The following is a 21,795-nucleotide window of genomic DNA, read 5'->3' as shown; positions in this document are numbered from 1 at the left end:
CTCCCTCCTCCTCCTTCCCCTACTGTCGGGCCAGTAGGAGAGCACAGCCGCGCTTCGCGCATGCGCAGTAGGGACCTCTCTTACCGGAAATGGGGGCGGCAGCTCTCGACAGCTGATGGAAACATCAGCTGCGGTGCCGACATCGCTGGACTCCATTACAGGTAAGTGTCCTAATATTAAAAGTCAGCAGCTACAACTATGTGTAGCTGCTGACTTTTAATTTTTGAGGGGAAGGCGGAACTCCGCTTTAAGGCGGATATAAACTATTATATAATAAGCGCATTTTCATTTTGTCGTATTTTATGTTTTAGTGTCATCAAATATAACTTGATGACACTTGCTTTAAACTGAAAAACAACACGTTTAAAGCTGCTGTTAAGCTCTGCTCTGCTTAAACTGTATCTAAACTCAAGAACAAAAATGTAATATAGCATGGCTACGGTGTAGTGGCTCCATCCGATTGTTTTTTTTTCAGGATTATTTTCTCTTTTTCACCTTGTGATATTGTCGGTAACACCCTCCCTCTGTCCTTGCGTGATGACACTCACTTACTGTACTGTTATCTGTGGAGCAGCAGTTTTGTCACCCTAACACAGGAAATGTGTTGGGACTACAGAACAGCTCCCCTTCTCATCTCCATAACATAAGGGGGAGGTGTTTTAAACGGTCTGAAAACATTATAATTGATAACAGTAAGCAGAGGCACTTATCGATCAGCTATGGCAAAACACTTTTATTAGTATATTAAAAAAAAAAATGAAGCAAATAAGAGAAGTTCATTATAGGGTTTACTTTAAGTCACAATGATAGGCAGGACATATTTTAGGTTTGGGCTGAACCGTCTGATATTGTCATCTGGGGAGTGTTGCTCCTTTCAGCTCAGGTGTTAAAATCCAAATGTCACATTTATTTGTAACAAGCTATTACCAAACCTTTCACGCTTTTCAAAAATCCATTAGTTGTACATTAGCTGAAGATGACATTCATTAACAAACTCGAGGCGGAACTGAATACTTTTCTACAATTTGTAATGTCTCAGCATTTTAAAATTTAACCTTTTTAACAAATTTGTCTGTTTTTTTATTAAACAGACAAATTTGTTAAAAAACTAATTTGTCTGGTTTTATAAAAGCAAGACAGTGTTCAGTGAAAGCCTAGTAATGTGTTCGTGCTCACCCCCCATGATATGATTGATATACGTAGCATAGAAATTACATAAAGACCAGGTTATGCGGCCAGTCACTCTAAGAAATTGGTCGCTATAAAGGAAATTTGTAAGTTCTGGATTTAATTGTATTCTGTTTTATATGTATTGCACACTGCCCGCACTCTGCACACGGCACTAACAATGTTTTCAGTAAATGTTTGCATTCTTTCGAGACCTGATTAGAATTAGCCTGCCTATGTTACGCCCTTGTTACCATAAACGCACAATTGTAATATAAATGTGATACCTACGTAATCATGTGCATAAAAACCTTCAATTGCGTCATAATAAAGCAGAACAGTTATTTGGAAAGATGGGGAGTGTGTCTTTTGTGTCTGTTCCCTACTGCAGTAGTTATTATTAATTTGGAACCACTAATTAATATGGGGATAGCAGTTGCCTGTCTATAAATTCCAATGTCAGTCGCCAACCTTTCAGAGCTCACAGACCACTAAACTCACAGTTCTGAATCCTGCGGACCACTAACATGAATTTCACATGCCTTATACACACACAATGATTCAGCGCTCTGCCCCCTTCCTCATGGATCACACTGCTGCCTTATAAACACAATGCTCTGACTCTTCCCCCCCCCCACAGCACTCGCATCACACTGCTGCCTTACACAGATTCCTCTCTCCTCCAGCCATGTGCTCGAGCTCCATGCTCCTTCCCACACGCTGCCATTGGAATTCCCCACCTTCTTCACCTCCCGCTCTCTACGTTACTCCCGGCGCCTCCCTCTGAGTTCACAGGAGCCAGAACTACAGAGGAGGCATCGGGTATCAATGCGCTCTGACAGTATTGACTGAGAACAACACCGGAGACATCATTGGGTGGTATACATCTGCCACAATGTTGATTTGTGGCAGGAATCCCTGGGGGGAGAATTCTCTCGTGGACCATCAATGGTAATGGCAATTGTTGCTCTAAGATGCAAATGGTCTCTTGCTGGGTACAGGAAAATAAATACAGGAAACTGCTAAATATACAGATGAAAAGCATAAAAGGAAGCTGTTTTACCTGCCAAAGGATTTGTATTCCTATGTATCGGGTCCAGAGATTTATACAAGACTGTTACTGCACCACACTCTGATGACCTGATTTTTCTAAACAGCAGTTGAGCAATACAGTTTAGTCACCTCCCCACCTCAGTCTGTAATTGGACAGTATAGGAGCAGCAGCATGCTGATAATGCATCCCATGATCAATAGGTTCCTGTCAGCAGATGTGCAACTAGCAGACGCAATTGGCTACCAGTTTACCACACTCTAAGACTGAGTGTTTCTGTACAGAGGATAAAAAGATGCTGATATCAATACATTTAGGGCTGGTTCACACCAAAACATGGTACGGCAAAGGCACGTTCCCGCACTGCGCTCAAAGCTCACTGCCTTTGTGATCTGCTGCGAGTGCCAATGTAATGTTAATGGCACCCCAAATGGAGATCATAAACGCAGCACATTTGCGAGCAGCACATTTTTAAAAATGTAGTTCATGCAATACCTTTTCTGCGTTCTGGAGCAATCTGCAACACATTCAAATGAATAGGCTGCAAAATTGCACTGAACGGGAACATGGCCTACATTCCCATGCAGTTGAGGTGTGAACTGGCTATTAATGATGTCTTAACCACTTGTCTACAGGGCACTTTCAACCCCTTCCTGCCCAGGCCATTTTACAGCTTTCAGCGCTCTCACACTTTGAATGAAAATTGCAAGGTCATGCTACACTGTAACCATGTGAAATGTTTATCATTTTCTTCACACAAATAGAGCTTTCTTTTAGTGGTATTTAATCACTGCTGGGCTTTTTATTTTTTACAAAAAAAAAGATCAAAAATTTTTCTTAGTTTCTGTCAGTAAATTTAGTAAAAAAGTCATTTTTTTCCTTCACGTGCGCTGATAAGGCGGCATTTATGGGCACTAATAGGCTGCACTGATAGGCACTGATGAGGTGGCACTTATGGGCACTGATTAGGTGGTACTGATGAAGAGGCACTAATATGCCACACTTATAGGGACTGATAGGTGGCACTGATGAGCACTGATAGGCAGCACTGATGGGTGGCACTGGTGGGCACTGATAGGCAGCACAGATAGGCGGCACTGGTAGGCACTGATGGGTGGCATTGATGGGCAGCAATGATGGACACTGATGGGCAGCACTGATAGGTGGCACTGATAGTCAGCACTGACTGGCATCACTAATGTGCTCCGATTGCTGGAACTGGTGAGCACTGATTGCTGGCACTGGTGGGCACTGATTGCTGGCACTGTATTGTAATCAGGGCACTAATGATCAGTGCCCTAATTACATGTCTTGATGTCCCCTGCGAGGTGATTGGCTCTCCTCGCCACACACTCTGTCAGCATGAGGAGATGAGAGCTGATTACCAGCATTTCCGTGTTTAAATGTGACCGGCTGTGATTGGACATAGCTGATCACATGGTTAAAGAGCTGTGGCTTTTTACAGAGATCGGGGCCGCGCGGTGTCCTAGCAACACGGCGCAGCCGCTGTGCTGCATGCCCCCGCGGGCGCACAAGAGCACCCGTTCTGGGACGACATCATCCCAGAACGAGAGCCGCACCACCCCTCCGTCATTTGATGGTGGGCGGGCGACAAGTGGTTAAAGTGGTTCTAAAGCCAGGATATTTTTTACCTTCAAATGAATGTAAATCCTCGCATATACAAAGTGAAGTGAATAGCCTCAGATGATACACAGAAATGAAACAAAACCTCCTACATAAGTTTTACTTATATTTCTGCTGTCTTCCCCTTTCTACACCCTTTGAAAGGGGCACATCCCGTTAAAAAACTTTCTTCATCTTTCAGCAGTACATAGTGGTGGGTGGGGACACTGTACTTACACTGTGTGAGAGCTGATTGGAGATAAGGGACACACCCCCCTCCACATAGGCAGAGGAACAAAGGAACATGCAGAGCTGTATTCTGAATAGACAAGCTCCCTGCTTATCTCTCTCTAAGCTCCCTCCCTGACACAAATTTTCAGCTCATGTTCTCATCTCATCTGTCGGAGAACTTGTCAGAAGGGACTCATGCTGATAACAGAGGAAGGAAGCCCCAGAGAGAAACAGCACTTAGAGCTTTGGAGAAAGATAAGTAAACACTACAGATATATGTGCTTAGTTCAAATTTCATGAGTGGGTTTACAACCACTCTAATGCATTCCCTGATTACGGTAACAAATGTCAGTGGCTATATCACCCCATCACCTCCCTTTACACTTAACTTTCTGGATCCAGCACTGTGCTGGTCTGCAGCAGCACTTGACTGTGTTCCTCTTCTCACGGGACACAGATGCAGCAGCGAGAGCCATTGGTTCCTGCTGTTGTCAATGAAATCTTGTGAAGAGGTAGAGGGGGGGTGGGACTGAGCCATGCTGTGTGTGTCTATGGAGGGAGCCTGCAAGTGTGCCCCCACAGCAAGGCACACTCAGAGGAGGAGAAGTCAAGATCGCCAGCAGGGGAACCCAGAAAAGGAGGTTTTGGGCTGCTTTATGCTATACCATTGCACAGAGCAGGTAAAAATAACATGTTTGTTATTTTATTAAAAAGAAAATAACTTTACAACCACATTAATTGATATATAACGGCATTGTATTTTTGTATCTGAATGAAGTTCAGCTTTTAGAAAATGGCTGGATAATTGTTGCATTTTAAACAGAGCCAGCATAATAGAGTTCTCATGTGTAGTAGAGCAAACACCCACTAATAACATGAGGCCAATTGGCGTGATGGGTGATGACAACTGGGCACTTTCTGCTCTGGAAGTTTTTATTCATTATGCAGACTTGACTTTATCTACTTCTTTTCCATATTTATGTAACACTGACAAGTTATGTTGGCTTTTTAGAACTATTTACACTAGTTCCCACCCCTGAGGAACCTTATAGCCTTAGCCAAGCTCCAGGACTAGTCTAGGCACCACTTAACCTCAGTCAGGTGATAGTATATCTATAAACATGGGACCCTATAGCAAAATTCTGAATTCATTTTTTAGTTTTAGTTTTACTTATAGTGGAAATGTAAACAATTTATTTTTTATTTTAAAAACTCAAAGACAAGAAGTGCTTACCTTCCACATCAAGGCACCTAGGAGGTTCGTCGGACCATATCAGGTTATACATGCACTCCAGATACTCTGCCCCCTCCAATTTGTACCCGGGAAAACACTGGTAAGACACCACTCGCCCCACAGGAAATGAAGAGTCAAAGTCCGAGATATTGACATAACTGTGAGGAAGAACCAACGGCCTCAAACATCCTGTGAAATAAATAGGAATATCATTTACACACACGAAAAAGAATTATACTACGGGAGCAATATCTCAGATATAATGCATTTAGAAATTCTGATTGTACATACAGTATACAGAATAGTCCTAAAGGGCACAAAATATGAGGAATGTGTACCCTATTACATTTTTTCCCAGAGACAATAGTCAGCAGGACAAAAAGAAAGGGTAAATATCCCCAGTGGGGACACAGACAGCAATAAAAACCAGCATGAGTTAGGAAACTGAAACACCACATTGTAATTTTAAATTCCAAACACATGTGTATTCCACCGATATAAATTTTATAAAGACAACGTGTTTCGGGAACTGTTGCTCTTCCTCCTTCATCAGGGCTAGCATGTGACAATAAAACAAAATAGTCTTATTCAAATTCATTAAGAATAAAGAATTGTTTTAGAATGGTCACTAGTGGTCACTATGGTGACACTGAACTACTCTGGTGACAGTATGTAAAAAAAAAAAAAAGTTTAAGTTGTTAAAAAAAAATTAATTAAAAATTCTTTCAATTTATTTATTTATTTTTTACATACTGTCACGAGTCAGTATCCCTGATCACTGCCACACCAGTCATATGATGACGCTGTACTGCACTGATGACAGTATATTAAAAAAAATTGAAAAAAAAATAAATTTTATTAATTTCTTAATTTTCAAAAAAAAATGTGCAAAAAAAATTACAACTTCAAAAACTCACCATGCCTCTTACTAAATACCTTGGACTGTCTACTTTCCAAATAGGGGTCATTTGGGGGGTATTTGTACTGTCCAATCATTTTAGAGCCTCAAATATTGAAATTACTACATCAGGATTGTTCGATTTTCATATACAGTATATACTGTATAACGGTTTGTAGACGCTACACCTTTCACACATAATAATGTACACTGATTAGGGTTGTTGTGAGAAAGAAATGTAGCATGCTACATTTTGAACTAAATTTATGAAGAAAGACTATTTATTTGCAAAACAGAAACTAAGAAAAGCATGTTTTTTTAAAAAACATTTCAGTCTTTTTTCATTTATATTAGCAAAAAATTAAAAACCCAGTGGTGATTAAATACCATCAAATGAAAGCTCTATATGTGTGAAAAAATGAAACAAATTTCATTTGGGTACAGTGCTGCGTGACTAAGCAAATGCCAGTTAAAGTAGCATAGTGCTGAATAGCAAAAATGCCCTGGTCATCAAGGGCTTAAAACCTTCCAGCGGTCAAGTGGTCAAAGTATTTGAACCATTAGGTTACAACCAATAATTTGTTTTTAATTATTAACTACAAATAAAATTATGTTTTTATTTGACCTTTTAGCCCTGATGAAAGGGCAAAGGTACAGCCCCCAAAACATGGTGGCTTTATAAACATTTCAGTGGAATAATCTTGTGTTAGGACTTGAAAAATATCAGTTTAGAGCTTCAGCTTCCTAACTCAGTCATTCCTACCACAACCCAAGGTTACCAAAGAATTGTTGTGCTCAGAGGCTGCCAGCCCAAACATTTAGATTCTCTATGATTATTCTGTCACCCTACCACTGGATGACAGCAATGTAAAGTTAGTGAATAAAGAATCCCCGGACTTCCAGGACTTTGATCCACCTTTCCAAGCAATAAAAACCTGACAGCAGGTTATGTCACCACTCTCTCCAAAAAAGGTTTAGTCTAGAAGTACAGTAGAATTTTTAGAAGCTATGGGGGTTCATTCACATTAGCCCTGTTGTGCTGAGTTGGGCAGCGTTTCCCAAGGCAGTCCAAATGCACAGACAAGACTTTTGTCCTATTTCTTCAGTTCATACCAAACACCCTGCCTTGGTATGCAGTGAAAAAAATACAACCCCAATTCCAAAAAAATTGGGAACGTGGTGTAAAAGTGACATAAAACAGAATGCAATTATTTGCAAATCTCATAAATCCATATTTTATTCACAAAAGAAAACAGAAAACACATCAAATGTTTCAATTGAGAAAAAACATAATTTTTAAGAAAAAGAAAAAAATAATTTTGAAATTGATGGCAGCAACATGTCTCAAAAAAGTTGGAACAGAGCAACAAAAAAAGCTGGCAAATAATGTACTACTAACAAGGAAGAGCTGGAAGAACATTTTTGCAAATACTGTATTTATTGGCGTATAACACTCACTTTTTCACCATGAAAATTGGGTGCAAATAGCGTGTGCGTGTTATACGCCAATAGTTCAATTTTAGCTGCCTCGGAGGGGACAGGGAAGGGGGCAGGACGAGCGCCGTCAGATTACATACAGTGAGAAACTTGTTTACTTGGTGGCCTCTGTAATAGGAAGTCACGTCTCCTGGGCCGCCATTAGACCACTGTTCTGTCTATCATAGGAGATTCTCACTGTATGTAATCTGTCGGCGCTCGTCCCACCCCCCTCCCTGTCCCCTCTAGGCTGCAGATGGGCATTGATCAGGCTGCATTAATGACAATGGTGAGGCTGCTGCATTGATGTGGACTGATGAGGCTGCATTGATGGCATTTGTGAGGCTGCAGATGGGCATTGATCAGGCTGCATTGATGGCAATGGTGAGGCTGCAGATGGGCACTGACCCTTATTTTGCCTCAAAGTTCCTTATTTAAAATTTAAGTTTTTTTTTTCCTGAAACTTCCCCCTTAAAATGAATGTGCGTGTTATACGCCGATAAATACGGTAATTAGGCTGCATACACGCTTCAACGCTTTGAATCACGGGCAGAATTGCCACGAATCTGCCTGCGATTTGAAAGCCCTGTTGTGTCAATGACATTGTGGGAGTCGCATTTGAGATGCCATTCATTTGAATGACACCTCAAATCACGGTGAGGGTCTGCCACGATTGTCGCAGGAAAAAATTGCGCAGAAATCGCGGCAACCCACATCGCGGGAAGCATGTCGCCCAAAAAAGTTCAGGAGCTACTTTTGGGAGGCATGCTTCCCGCGATTTGACATTCACACATCTGTGCTTTCAAATCTCTGAAGTGTGAATGCAGCCTTAGAATCAGTTAGGGTCAGAGTGTCTAAGAATTAAAGATGAGCAGAGGTTCAACAATCTGTGAAAAGCTGCGTCTAAAAATTGTCGAACAATTTCAGAACAATGTTCCTCAGCGTAAAATTGCACTATTGGATGCCCGTGATCCTCAGGCCCTCAGACGGCACCCACTTGAAAACAGGCATGATTCTGTGATCACTGCATGGGCTCAGGAATACTGGCAAAAATCACTGTCTGTGAACAAAGTTTGCCGTGCCATACAGAAATGCAAGGCAAAAATGCAAGTTAAAGCCCTATCACGCAAAGAAGAAGCCATATCTGAACATGATGCAGGAACGTTGCCATCTTCTCTTGAGCAAAGTTCATTTAAAATGGTCTGTTGCAAAGTGGAAAACTGTTCTGTGGTCAGATGAATCAAAATGTTACATTCTTTTTGGTAAACTATAGACCAATAAAACACCTGTGCCATGGAAAAAAAACACTAAAACACCTACACTGTAGAAGTGTAGATAAAGAATATATACAAGTAACTGAGCCGCTACCTCTAATTATCCAATCAGGACAATCTTTATTCTTTTTGGCAACCATGGGCGCCACCTCCTCTGGACTAAAGAGGACAGGGACCATCTTATCAGCACTCAGTTCAAAAGCCTGCATCTCTAAAGGTAAAGGGGGCATTAGGGCATATGGAATCGGCAGCTTGCAAATCTGGAAAGGACCCATCAATGCTGAAAGATAGATCCAGGTTTTAAAGCAGCATATGTTCCCATCCAGTTGACATCTTTTTCAGGGAAGGCCTTTCATTTTTCAGCAGGAGAATGCAAAATTGCATACTGCATCTATGTCAACAGAATGGTTTTGAAGTAGAAGAGTCCAGGTACTTAACTGAAACTTGAAAATATTTGGCGCATCTTGAAATGAAAAGTGTGATGAAGAAGACCCAGGACTGTTGAGCAGTTATGCCGCGTACACACGGTCGGACTTTTCGTCTACAAAAGTCCGACAGCCTGTCCGACAGACTTCCGGCGGACTTCCGGCGGACTTTCGGCGGACTTGCAGCAGACTTTCTAACGAACGGACTTGCCTACACACGACCACACAAAAGTCCGACGGATTCGTACGTGATGACGTACACCGGACTAAAATAAGGAAGTTCATAGCCAGTAGCCAATAGCTGCCCTAGCATGGGTTTTTGTCCGTCGGACTAGCACACAGACGAGCGGATTTCGGGGTCCGTCGTAGTTACGACATAAAGATTTGAAGCATGTTTCAAATCTAAAGTCCGTCGGATTTGAGGCTGAAAAAGTCTGCTGAAAGTCCGGAGAAGCCCACACACGATCGGATTACCAGCCAGCTTTAGTCCGTCAGCGTCCGTTGGACTTTTGTAGATGAAAAGTCCGACCGTGTGTACGCGGCATTAGAATCCTATAGCAAGCCAGAATGGGAAAACATTCCTCTCCCAAAAATCCAGCAACTGCTCTGTTCCCAGACGTATTCAGAATGTTAAAAGAATAGGGGAATCTACACTGCGGTAAAAGTGGCCTTGTCCCAACTTTTTTGAGACATGTTGCTGCTATCAATTTCAAAATTACCTTATTTTTTTTTCTTAAAATGGTACTTTTTCTCAGTAAACATTTGATATGTCTCCAATTGTGAATAAAATATGAGTTTATGAGATTTGCAAATTATTGCATTCTGTTTTTATGTATTCCAATTCTTTTGGAATTGGGGTTGTACTAATTCAAACTTTTGATTACATTTTTTTTTTTTTTTTACAAAACTACAAAGTAATTAAGGACATAGAAATGTGATTTCAATCACTTGCCAAATGATGGGATCAAGACGGCACAGACTGAACCTGTGAAAATATTGGATTGCTTTAGATATCATTGCCTTCGTTTTTTCCCAATTTTTTAAAATCGATCTTTCAATAAACTATATTGAAGTTGTCAATCTATTTCCCAGTTTCAACTTCAAACTCACTGAAATCTGGTGGCCGTTAAGACTCATTAGTGGTAGATTGCTTAAGTGATTGTAAAGGATTAAATTAGATTTTTTTTAAAATAACAAACATGTTATACATACCTGCTCTGTGCAATGATCTTGCACAGAGCAGCACCAATTCTTTTCTCAAGCCCCCCGCCGGTGCTCCTGGCTCCACCCCCTGGCCGAGGGCCCACCATAGCAACCTGCTATGGAAGCACTTGTGCAGGCTTGTGTTTGAGACAATGGCTACCGCTGCTGTCTCTGAGCCAATGAGGGAAAGAGAGAAGAGAGCCTCTGCTCTTGTGCACATCGCTGGATCGAGAACTAGCTCAGGTAAGTATTGGGGGGGGGTTGCATGCAGAAAGTTTTTACCTTAATGCAGAGAATGCATTAACATGAAAAACCTTCAGCCTTTACAACCACTTTAGTTTCTGCCAATAACTTTAGATTGGATTTGCTGTCCTAGTGAATCGATAATGGTTAAAATTGTCTGAAAATTGCCACAGCCAAATTACCACTGGGTAAATCGGTTAAAATAAACTTTTATTCATCTAGTAAATTTCCATAGTTTCCATTTTGCAGTCTTGTAAAGCACTTAAAAAGCGTTTGAAAAATTCTAGGGGTAATTTTTGAAAACAGAGAACAAACAGAATTGCCAGTGGAAAGCTGTTTGGCCATTGTTGTCATTCTCTAAGCTGCGCCACAAAAAAAAGCTTGTTGAAAGATGATTGGCTGCTGTGAGCAGTCCTGTTTGCTCTTTGATTAAACAAAGAGCTCTGGTTATACATGCAAATTATCCTTTTTTTCCCTTCGCACAAGCTTTTCTTAGCTAATATCGATCAAGAGTAACTCAAATAAGAGGTTAGTAGGGATGTAATAGATTCTTGGCACCGTTATTCTGGATCAATAGCCCGAGTGCAATTTATCTTCTTTTGTATACACCTGTGTAAACCTTGCTTACAATACCAGATAGGAAATTGGATTCTTGATGCAGGAATTTATTATCGTGCAGAAAATAAATCAAAGAAAAGGCCAAGCTTTTCATACCATGAACATTAATAGCACATTAAAGTTCTAGCTTGTGTATGTAAGTAATTCTGAGCTCGACTTTAATAATTGTGATGTGATTTAATGTACATTGGCATTCATTGCTGAACACAGGCTTTTCAGTCCTGTGCATTTTTTCCCTATTTTAAAACTGCATCATGCTGCTGTTTTCATTAGGTTGGCGCTGTTTCTCGGCTACTTTTTTTTTTTTTTTAAATTCATTACATTGTTTGACTAATCAATGGAAAGCAAGCATCAATTTTTATTCTGTTTTAGGTTCTTCTCATTTATTTTTTAAATGAACATGTTTGTTCAGAAATAAAAATGTAGGGTGTAGGGTGCAAACACAAAGCAAAACAAAATAGTAATAAATGTAGTGACAAAACTATAAAATAAAATAATTTGTTACCTCACTTAAAGTGTATCTAAACCCCAACTTTTTTATTTGTATTTTGGACAGAGTGGGGAATAGTTAAAGTGGAACTTTAATCATAAAATGAAAGTGATTGTAAACGATCACCTTGTAAAACAACCCATTCAGTTTAAAATAGAAATGAAAGGCAAAACATTTTTGTATAGCTATAAAAAAAAAACATTATACAGTGGATATAAAAAGTCCACAAATTGATGAAAAGACAAGAAGAAAACTGGTCGGGGAGGCTGCCAAGAGGCCTAAAGCAACAATAACCGCTTCAGCACCGGACCATTTGGCTGGCCAAAGACCAGAGCACTTTTTACGATTCGGCACTGCGTCGCTTTAACTGACAATTGCGCGGTCGTGCGACGTGGCTCCCAAACAAAACTGACGTCCTTTTTTTCCCACACATAGAGCTTTCTTTTGGTGATATTTGATCACCTCTGCGGTTTTTATTTTTTGCGCGATAAACAAAAAAAGAGCGACAATTTTGAAAAACACGCATTATTTTTTACTTTTTGCTATAATAAATATCCCAAAAAAATATATAAAAAAAACATTTTTTTTCCCTCAGTTTAGGCTGATATGTATTCTATCTTCTACATATTTTTGGTAAAAAAAAATCACAATAAGTGTATATTGATTGGTTTGCGCAAGTTATAGCGTCTACAAAATAGGGGATAGTTTTATGGCATTTTTATTAATATTTTTTTTTTACTAGTAATGGCGGCGATCAGTGATTTTTATCATGACTGCGACATTATGGCAGACACTTCGGACAATTTTGACACATTTTTGGGACCATTGGCATTAATACAGCGATCAGTGCGATTAAAAAAGCATTGATTACTGTAAAAATGTCACTGGCAGTGAAGGGGTTAACACTAGGGGGCAGTGAAGGGGTTAATGTGTGTCCTAGTTTGTGTTCTAACTGAAGGGGGATGGGGACTGCGCAGGGAAACTAACAGATCGCTGTTCATACTCTGAACGAACAGACAATCTGTCAGTTCTCTGCTCAGAGAACCGGAAACTGTGTGTTTACACACACAGTTCCGGGTTCTCCGTGTGCCCGGAGCGATTGCGGGAGCCCGGAGGTGATCGAGACCGCCGGGCACTCGCATTGGCTCGGGGAGCGAGCTGGGGCACACGCACGCCCCCCCTAGTGGCCACAGGGCAAAGCGACGTTACATAACGTCGTTTCGCCCAGCCGTGCCATTCTGCCGCAGTACAACTGCGGCGGCTGCTCGGCATGTGGTTAAAGGAGATGCAGGAATATCTGACAAGTACTGGCTGTGTGGTACATGTGATCTCCCATATTCTTCACATGTCTAGGCTATGGGGGTAGAGTGGCAAGACGGAAGCCTTTGATTACAAAGAAAAACATTCAAGCCCGGCTAAATTTTGGAAAAACACATCTGAAGTCTCCCAAAAGCATGTGGGAAAATGTGTTATGGTCTGATGAAACCAAGGTTGAACTTTTTTGGCCATAATTCCAAAAGATATGTTTGGCGCAAAAACAACACTACACATCACCAAAAGAACACCATACCCACAGTGAAGCATGATGGTGGCCGCATCATGCTTTGGGGCTGTTTTTCTTCAGCTGGAACAGGGGTCTTAATCAAGGTAGAGGGAATTAACAACATTTCCAAATACCAGTCAATATTGGCACAAAATCTTCAGGCTTCTGCTAGAAAGCTGAACATGAAGAGGCACGTCATATAGCATGACAACGACCCAAAGCATACATCCAAATCAACAAAGGAATGGCTTCACCAGAAGAAGAGTAAAGTTTTGTAATGGCCCAGCCAGAGCCCAGACCTGAATCCAATGGAAAATCTGTGGGTGATCTGAAGAGGGCTGTGCACAGGAGATGCCCTCTCAATCTAACAAATTTGGAGTGTTTTTACAAAGAAGAGTGGGCAAATATTGCCAAGTCAAGATGTGACATGCTGATAGACTCATACCCAAAAAGACTGAGTGCTGTAATAAAATTAAAAAGGTGCTTCAACAAAGTATTAGTTTAAGGGCGTGCACACTTATGCAACCATATTATTTTAGTTTTTTATTTTTACTTCCCTCCACCTAAAAGATTTCAGTTTATTTTTCAGTTGAGTTGTACAGTTTATAGGTCACATTAGGTGGAAAAAGTTCTGAAATTATTTATCTTTGTCTCATTTTTTATATCACAGAAACTTGTCATTTTAACAGGGGTGTTTAGACTTTTTATATCCACTGTAAATACCCTTTTTTATAAATGATCACATTTCCTCTGTTCTTAGCTGCCCAAGAGCTGGGGAAGGAGAAGCAGCAGCACACTGAGCTTCTCAATGAATGGCTGTGCAATGGGGGCATGTCAGGACAAGTCTGATCATTGGAGGAGAGTACAATGAGTTCCCAACATAGCTAGAGAACTGACCACAGTGTGCTATCCTACTTAGTGTGGTTTTTAATAGAAAAGCAGAAGGACTGGTACGAACACCAGGAATTTCACATAAAGGAGGCATAACAAAGAGAACAGGAGACATTCCTTTACAAGCACATGGTACAGCAGGTACATATCAGGAATATGGAATGTTGGGGCAATGAACGCTTTAAAGTGTATCTAAACCTCAACTTTTTTATATTTATTTTATTACAAATGCTTTTATTAGTAGATTTAAGGAATACAAACAAGTCTCACAGCATTGAGGCCATCAAAACAGTGATAAGTACAAATATATTCATTGAAAGTTTTTCTCAAGCAATAACTGCCTCACAACATGCAACTTAGTAACTAAGAATCTAAAACAGACTCCAAGTAAAAAATCTAGGGGAAAAGAAGAACACACAAAGGAGAGAACAAGAGAAAGCGAGAGAAAAAAAAGGGAAAAACAGTAGCCCTAAGTTTAAAATAAATCAGGAGATGTCAGTGGTTTAATTGTAGAGTCATCAATCTGTACAGACAAGAATATTCCCGCCTCTGTAATGTACTGAGGTAATAATGTGTGAGGGACTAGTATTAGGCTGACCAGGCCGACCATTTGCGGTGGAATATGTGTATGGTATTCATAACCGTATGGTAGATCCTGTCCATCATTTTGACCAATTCCATGCGTTGCATGACTTGAGACCAGGGAACTGAAGGGGATCTCCAGTTTAGTGCTATTGCCCAGTGGATAGTGCTAAATAATGTGTGAACTAATCTCTGTTTAGGAGGTGGGACCTCAGGTAGATCAGCAAAAAACAAGCATATGGGAAAAGTGAGAGTGATAATTGACCCTGCATTCTGGGCTACAGCTGAGGAGGCTTGTTGCCAGAGGGGTTTAATGGCCTTACAGCTCCAAAAAATGTGGAGATGTGTAACTCTGTCTGAGCATCCTCTAAAACAGGTGTCTGGTACCGATGGGTACATTGTGTGGAGCCTGACAGGGGTATAATGCCAATGTGTTTGTAGTTTGACAACTGTTTCTTTGACCGCAATAGATTTAGTACCTCTGTACATGTTGGATACCATATCCTGCCAATCCTCCGCAGAGTACTCTTGGCTACTACTTCAGCCTCCCACTGCATCCTGGCTGATGATTTGGAGAGAAGACCCCACTCATTAATATGTTTATATACCAATGAAATGGTGCCGCGGTCCCTAGAGGCCTCATTGCATATCCGCTCAAACACTGTGGAAGAATTCTCAGCATCCAGCCAATAGTTCTCCAAATAATAGTGTCTAATTTGGAGATACATAAGGAATTCTGCGTGGGGAAGGTCATACTGTCTTTGTGGGCTGGAGAAAGATTTAAAAGAGGAATCATGCAATAGGGATTCCAATGTCACTGGGCCCTTTTCTATCCATCTGGAGAAATTGCCAAAGGAGTTGAAAGCTGGCGGAAAGTTTGGGTCTCCCAGATAAGTGGCCAACAGAGGGAGGGATGATATAAGGCCCAGTTTGTCTTTATACAGGGACCATAGATGGTATGATTGACTGACTAACTCATTCTGGGTAGATAGGTCTCTCAAATTGAATGACCTCCGCCAAAGGAGACCAGAAAGGTGATACTGCTCAACAGATATCCTCTCAGATCTGAGACACGGTATCTGAGCGGGAGAAGCATGCCACTGAGCCAGCTGCACCATTCTAGAAGCTATATATTTCCACAAGTGGGGTACCCCTAACCCCCTAAGTGATTGAGGTCTATATAGAATTCCTTTACCTAAACAAGGTTTTTTATCTGACCATATAAACCTAATAACCTCCGATTGAATAGCCTCTATTGTGGATCGGGAGACAGAGAGGGATGGTGTGGAAATAAAACAATAATTTGGGGAGGATTGACATCTTCACTGCTTGGATCCTGCCAAGGAACGAAATATGGTAGGATGACCAGATCCGGAAACATTGCCTAATGTGTAAAAATGCAGGAGGGTAATTTATCTGGTACATCTGTTGCAGCGAATGGGCCAAACGAATTCCCAAATATGACAACGAACCCTCAGACCATGCAAATTGAAAGTTATCTCTCAGTCTCGCAGTCCACAAGGAAGGCAGGTTAATAGGCATGGCTGTACATTCGGAGAGATTTACTCCTAGCCCTGAAAGATCATAAAAGGTTTTTAAAGTAGCCCCCAAGTTAGGCAAGGAAATCATGGGATTAGTCAAAATAATAAAACGTCATCTATATATAAGCTTGATTTAACTTGTTGGTCCCCTTTAGTGTAGCCCCAAATATCCGTATTCAAGGTTATGGAACGAGCCAATGGCTCAATCACCAGGGCAAAGAGCAGTGGGGAGAGTGGACAGTCCTGCCTTGTTCCCCGTCCCAGAGCAAAGTATTCCGAATTGTAGCCTTATTCTAGTGCGTGAATGACAGTATAAGGCCCGAAAGCCGTGCACAAATGCTCCCCCAAAGCCAAACTTGGCTAAGACAAGTTCCATGTAAGGCCATATTACACTATCAAAAGCCTTGTGTATGTCCAGGCTCAGCATCATAACCGGACGGGAATAAATGTTAGCATCTTGTATAATGTTACAGGCTAGACGGATATTATCTGTTATTTGCCTGGTACGAATGAAGCCCGTTTGATCTGGGGAAATCAAGGAGGTGATGACTTTGGCTAGGCGGTCAGATAATAAGCGGCCAAAATAGTTTCAAGTTGTTATTTATAACTGAAATGGGACGATAATTTTGAGGGAGGGTATGGTCTTTGTTCGATTTGGGTAGGAGGGACATGTTAGCATTTTGTCGGGGAGCTGGTGGCCTTTCAGTATATACGAGAACATTTTAGAAAGTCGGCCTACAAATTTTTTATAGTATAGGGCGGAAAATCCATCTGGGCCTGGAGCTTTAGATGTTTTCAATGATGCTATAATAGCAGAGATCTCATCTGAGCATGGGGTGTTCAGAGAACCAATCTGTGCATCAGACAATGGAGGAAGGGAAAGATTCTCCAACCAGGCTAGGGAGGCGGGACAAGGCTGGGCTGATGAGTAAAAAACTCATAGGTCACTCCTTTCCTCTCCTCCACACCACAACAGCTGATCCTCCTACGCTCTCCAAGCAGTGAGTTCCGTAATTACCAGGGTCTCTGGATTTTGGTTGCTGTCAGGAAAGTCACCAACTCCGACCTACTGGTCCTTTATAGACACTGGCCATCCTCACAGCAACAGTGAACAGTAATTACTTTAGAGGTACACCAACACTTTTTCCTCCATTATTCATTTTTAATGTTAATAACTAAAGCAAAACTCCAGTTATCAAAAAATCATTTACATTTTTAAAATCCTTATAAATACCTGTTATTTGCTTGTGTGTGTTATTATTACTACACACTTAATGAAATAATGTGGCAAATTGGGGAGTGGCACCACAGCTTTTTCATGCCTGGCCTCTGACCAAATCCAGTGGCGCTGAATAGACATACACAATTGTGGTCACATAGAAAATAGCAGAAGTACATCTTCGCCAGCACACCATGGATCAGCAGACAAGGTTGTCCAAAAAAGGTTTTTTAATCGAAAATGGTCACATCACAAGGGGGGTGCTAACGTTTCGGGGACGCGCAGGACCCCTTCGTCAGGCAAGTGATGGGGTGCACAGTGAAATACAACATATATATAGTGGTCACCAATAATGAGAACAACAAGTGCAGAGTGAGAGAATTAGTCCCCTCCCCTCCCATTGACGTCAATCTGACGTCAGAATCCCGCCAGGATCATTTAAAATTAATAGTTTGTATAGATACTGTATAATCATAACAATACTGGCAAGCCTACAATGATATAATACAATACCAAGTTGCGTAAGTAACTGTCATAAATCGTGTGCGATCGGCAAGGATTGTCGATTCCGCCCGCTCGGGGTACACTGTTTTCTATGACTCAGCGACTGTCAGTCAGCTGGAGGTCCAGGGAGCCAATAGCATGGCGCCGCGTGTGTAGCGCATGCGCCCGGCTCGCTGGCAACCACTGGATACGAAGGATGCCTGGCAGCGGGGCCGCCGTCATCACGGAAACCCGTGACGTGCGGCCGACGCCACGTATGGTAACCAAGGGGAGGAGGGAGCGAACGGGGAGAGGAGAGAGGGAAAAGGAAAAGCGATAAAGCGGGGAAGAGCAAGTGTAGGTGCTGAAAGAAATAGCGTGTAGGTGGGGAGTGAAGGAAAGAGATGCCATGACAAGAACAAAAGAATAAAGCAAAAAGGAAAGAAAAGTAAAATAGAACGGAATAGAGCGTATGAGAGCGACATGTCATAGCAAACATGTCAGGGTAAAAGAGGAAAAAAAACATACAAGGGGGGAAGGAAAGAAGAAGGGGAAAAAAAGTGGGGGAAAAAAAAGGGGGGGGGGAGAGAAAAGAGAGGAAAAAATAACATCAAATAGATGGAATATAGTGAATAAATCACAGTGTGCAAGGGAATATAGGACAAGTAACAGTGCGTAGGGCAGGGAACAATATTCAAAATAAAAAATAAAAAATAAAAAATAAAAATAAAAATAAAAAATAAAAAATAAAAAATAAAAATAAGAATGAAAATAAAAAAAAATAAAAAAATAATAATAAAATAAAAAAGGGAAAAGAAAAGGAAAAAGGGAAGAAAAAGGAAAGAGAGAGAAAAGGAAAAAAGCAGAAAGAAAAAGGAAGAGAGAAAAAAAGAAAAAAAGAAAGGAAAAAAGAAAGGAAAAAAGGAAAAAAAGGGAAAAAAAGAAGAAAAAAGGAAAAAAAGGAAAAAAAGGAAAAAAAGGGAAAAAAGGAAAAAAGAGAAAAAAAAGAAAAAGAAAAAAAGGAACAGGCAAAAAAGGGGGAAAAAAAAGGGAAAAAGGAAAAAGGAAAAGACAGAAAAAAGGAAAATGAGGGGAAAGGAAAGGGGAAAAGAAAGGGGAAAAGGAAAAAAAGAGAAAAAAAGGAAAGAAAAAAAGGGGGAGAAAAAGGAAAAAGGAAAAAAGAGAAAAAAAGGGAAAAAGGAAAAAAGCAAAGGAAGAGAAAAAAAGAAGGAAAAAAGGAAAAAAGGGAAAAAGGGAAAAAAGGAAAAAAGGAAAAAAGAAAAAAAAGAAAAAGGAAAGAAAAAAAGAAAAAAAGAAAAAAAGGGAAAAAAGGGGAAAAAAAGGGGAAAGAAGGATAAGGGAAATAACCAAAAAGGGGGGGGGGAGGGGCTAAGAAGAAAGGGGGGGAGAAGGGAAACCGAGGGGAAGGGTGATGTGACCATTTTCGATTAAAAAACCTTTTTTGGACAACCTTGTCTGCTGATCCATGGTGTGCTGGCGAAGATGTACTTCTGTTTGATGCTTCCAGAACCCAACTGGTAATCGTTACAGCACCCGTTAATGCTCTATGCCGTTTACCCGGGAACGTGTGCGACTGGAATATTGAATTGATAGAAAATAGCAGGACTACAAAAAAGAGGCTGTGTGGTGCTGGGAAGGCGCCATGGCGAAGATCTCAGCAAAGCAGGGACAGCTTGGACTAGTTGGTGGGGGCCACACTGGCAGACAAAAATGAGCCTACATATACCCAAAGTAGCTCTAAGTCCCTTTCTGAATCATTCTGATTATATCTGTCTTCAGATATCAGAGTCACTTTAATCCTCTCACTTCAATACTAAATAGCTGAGCAGTAACAGGTATGCAGGTCAAGAGTTCAGAGTTTTCTCAATCTGGCGGTATGCTCATTTCCGCACAGTGCCTAGGAGAGTACTTAAGACAGAGACTGTAATGAAGTGTCAGGGGTACCCCAGTACTAGAGAGTGGTACCTCTGAACTAGATTAGGGCACATTATTGTTATAATTATTATACAGGAGTTATATAGCACCAACAGTTTACGCAGTGCTTCACAATATGAAGAGGGACAGTAGGATTACAATACAGTTCAGTACATAATGAATAGAATGGCCCTGCTCATGGAGATTACAATCTAGAGGAAGGGGGAGGTGGTACAAAAGGTAACAGCTATGGGGGATGATCTGATGGAGATGACTTGGGTATAGTTCTTAGGCGGAGATGGGGTAGGCTTCCCTGAATAAATGAGTTTTCAAGGATTGTCTAAAGGTGGACATGGTAGGAGATGAGCAGACATACTGGGAAGGGAGAGAAGTTCTGGAGGCGAGCATGAGAGAAGGTAATGAGGGAGCTAGAAAGCAAGAGGTCTTGGGAGGAGGGGAGAGGACATTTTGGGCAATATCTGCAAATGAGGTTGGTGATGTAGCTGGGGGCGATGTTGTGGATGGCCTTAGTACAAGCTAGGTGTTCCTTCCTTCTAGATAGGGGCACTCCAGTACTAGATAGGTGCACCTCAGTATTAGTTAGCTGTACCTCATTATTAGGTCAGTGTATCTTAGTGTTAGATGTTTCTGAGAACTACAGGTGTACCTCAGTACTGGACAGGTGTACCTCAGTTCCAGGTAGGTGTACTTCCGTACTAGATAGGTATAGCTCAGTATTTGTTTGCTGTATCGCAGTTCTAGGGTGGTGTACCACAGTGTTAGGTGAATCTCAGTTTTGGACTGGTGTATCTCATAGCTGTACCTCAGTATGGGTTAGGTGTACCTCATGAGGTCACTGAATGTACAATTTAGTATGCATTTCATAGTTGCTTTTCCTTTTAATCATCAATTTGGAGCAAGGAAGTATTACAAGGACAAGGCGTCTTGCTGATATATAATAGAAGAGGATTTTTTTTCCAGTGTCTTGTTCAGAAGCATAAAACACCCAGGGATTGTACAGAGCTGACTGACTGCACAGCATTGGATTCATATTCACCCCACATAACCTCACCAGTACTTTTGCAAATTGATTTTTTTTTTATTATCTCTGGTATCTACAGAAAATTTCTATGGTTTATTTAACTCATTTATAGATGGCCGCTTACATCACCCCAAAGGAGGTAAGAATCGAATGCCTCACGCAGTGGATAGGCTACTAGTACGTTGTTAGGTTGTATAGCAAAACAGATCACCTGGATCCAAAGAGAACATACAAACTCCATGCTGATTTATAAGGGGAACCTGTCACAATTCCAGTTGTTCAGCAGAGTAGACAGTTATTGTCTAGCACTGTGAAGCGAGTTCGGGAGCATCTGTGCGGAGACACTGGCATGGGGACAGGGATAAGCACTGCCAATCTCTTAATGGGCCAGCTGGGATCTCAGCAACAGTCAGAGCTGGAGATCACCAGGTGTGTGAGCATGGCAATGTATACAAAACACAATTCTTACTATCATCTGAGACCCTCCCATGAGGAACTATTAAAGGTTTTAAACAAAATGGCATGGTTCTCCTCTAGGAGTGCAGTGCTGAAGTCAAGGATGGTGGCATGATGCCAAAGGGTCCACAGCCTAGGTTAGTTTGCTTAAAAAAAAGGGACAGTTCCAG

The 21,795-nt window shown here is 41.2% G+C and overlaps 1 protein-coding gene across 2 annotated transcripts in view; it reads right to left on the bottom strand.

Moving 5' to 3' along the window:
• SUSD4 (sushi domain containing 4) overlaps nt 1-21,795 on the bottom strand; it is a 220,639-nt gene that overhangs the window by 56,157 nt on the left and 142,687 nt on the right. For both annotated transcript variants that reach the window (XM_073628340.1, XM_073628341.1), the window contains exon 5: nt 5,307-5,495. In XM_073628340.1, coding sequence (XP_073484441.1) covers nt 5,307-5,495 — 189 coding nt within the window. The remainder of the gene's footprint in view (nt 1-5,306; nt 5,496-21,795) is intronic.

The sequence above is a fragment of the Aquarana catesbeiana genome, linkage group LG04 (assembly GCF_042186555.1).
Source record: "Aquarana catesbeiana isolate 2022-GZ linkage group LG04, ASM4218655v1, whole genome shotgun sequence".
In the NCBI taxonomy this organism is placed as follows: Eukaryota; Metazoa; Chordata; class Amphibia; order Anura; family Ranidae; genus Aquarana; species Aquarana catesbeiana.
This window is presented reverse-complemented; position numbering and strand designations above follow the sequence as displayed.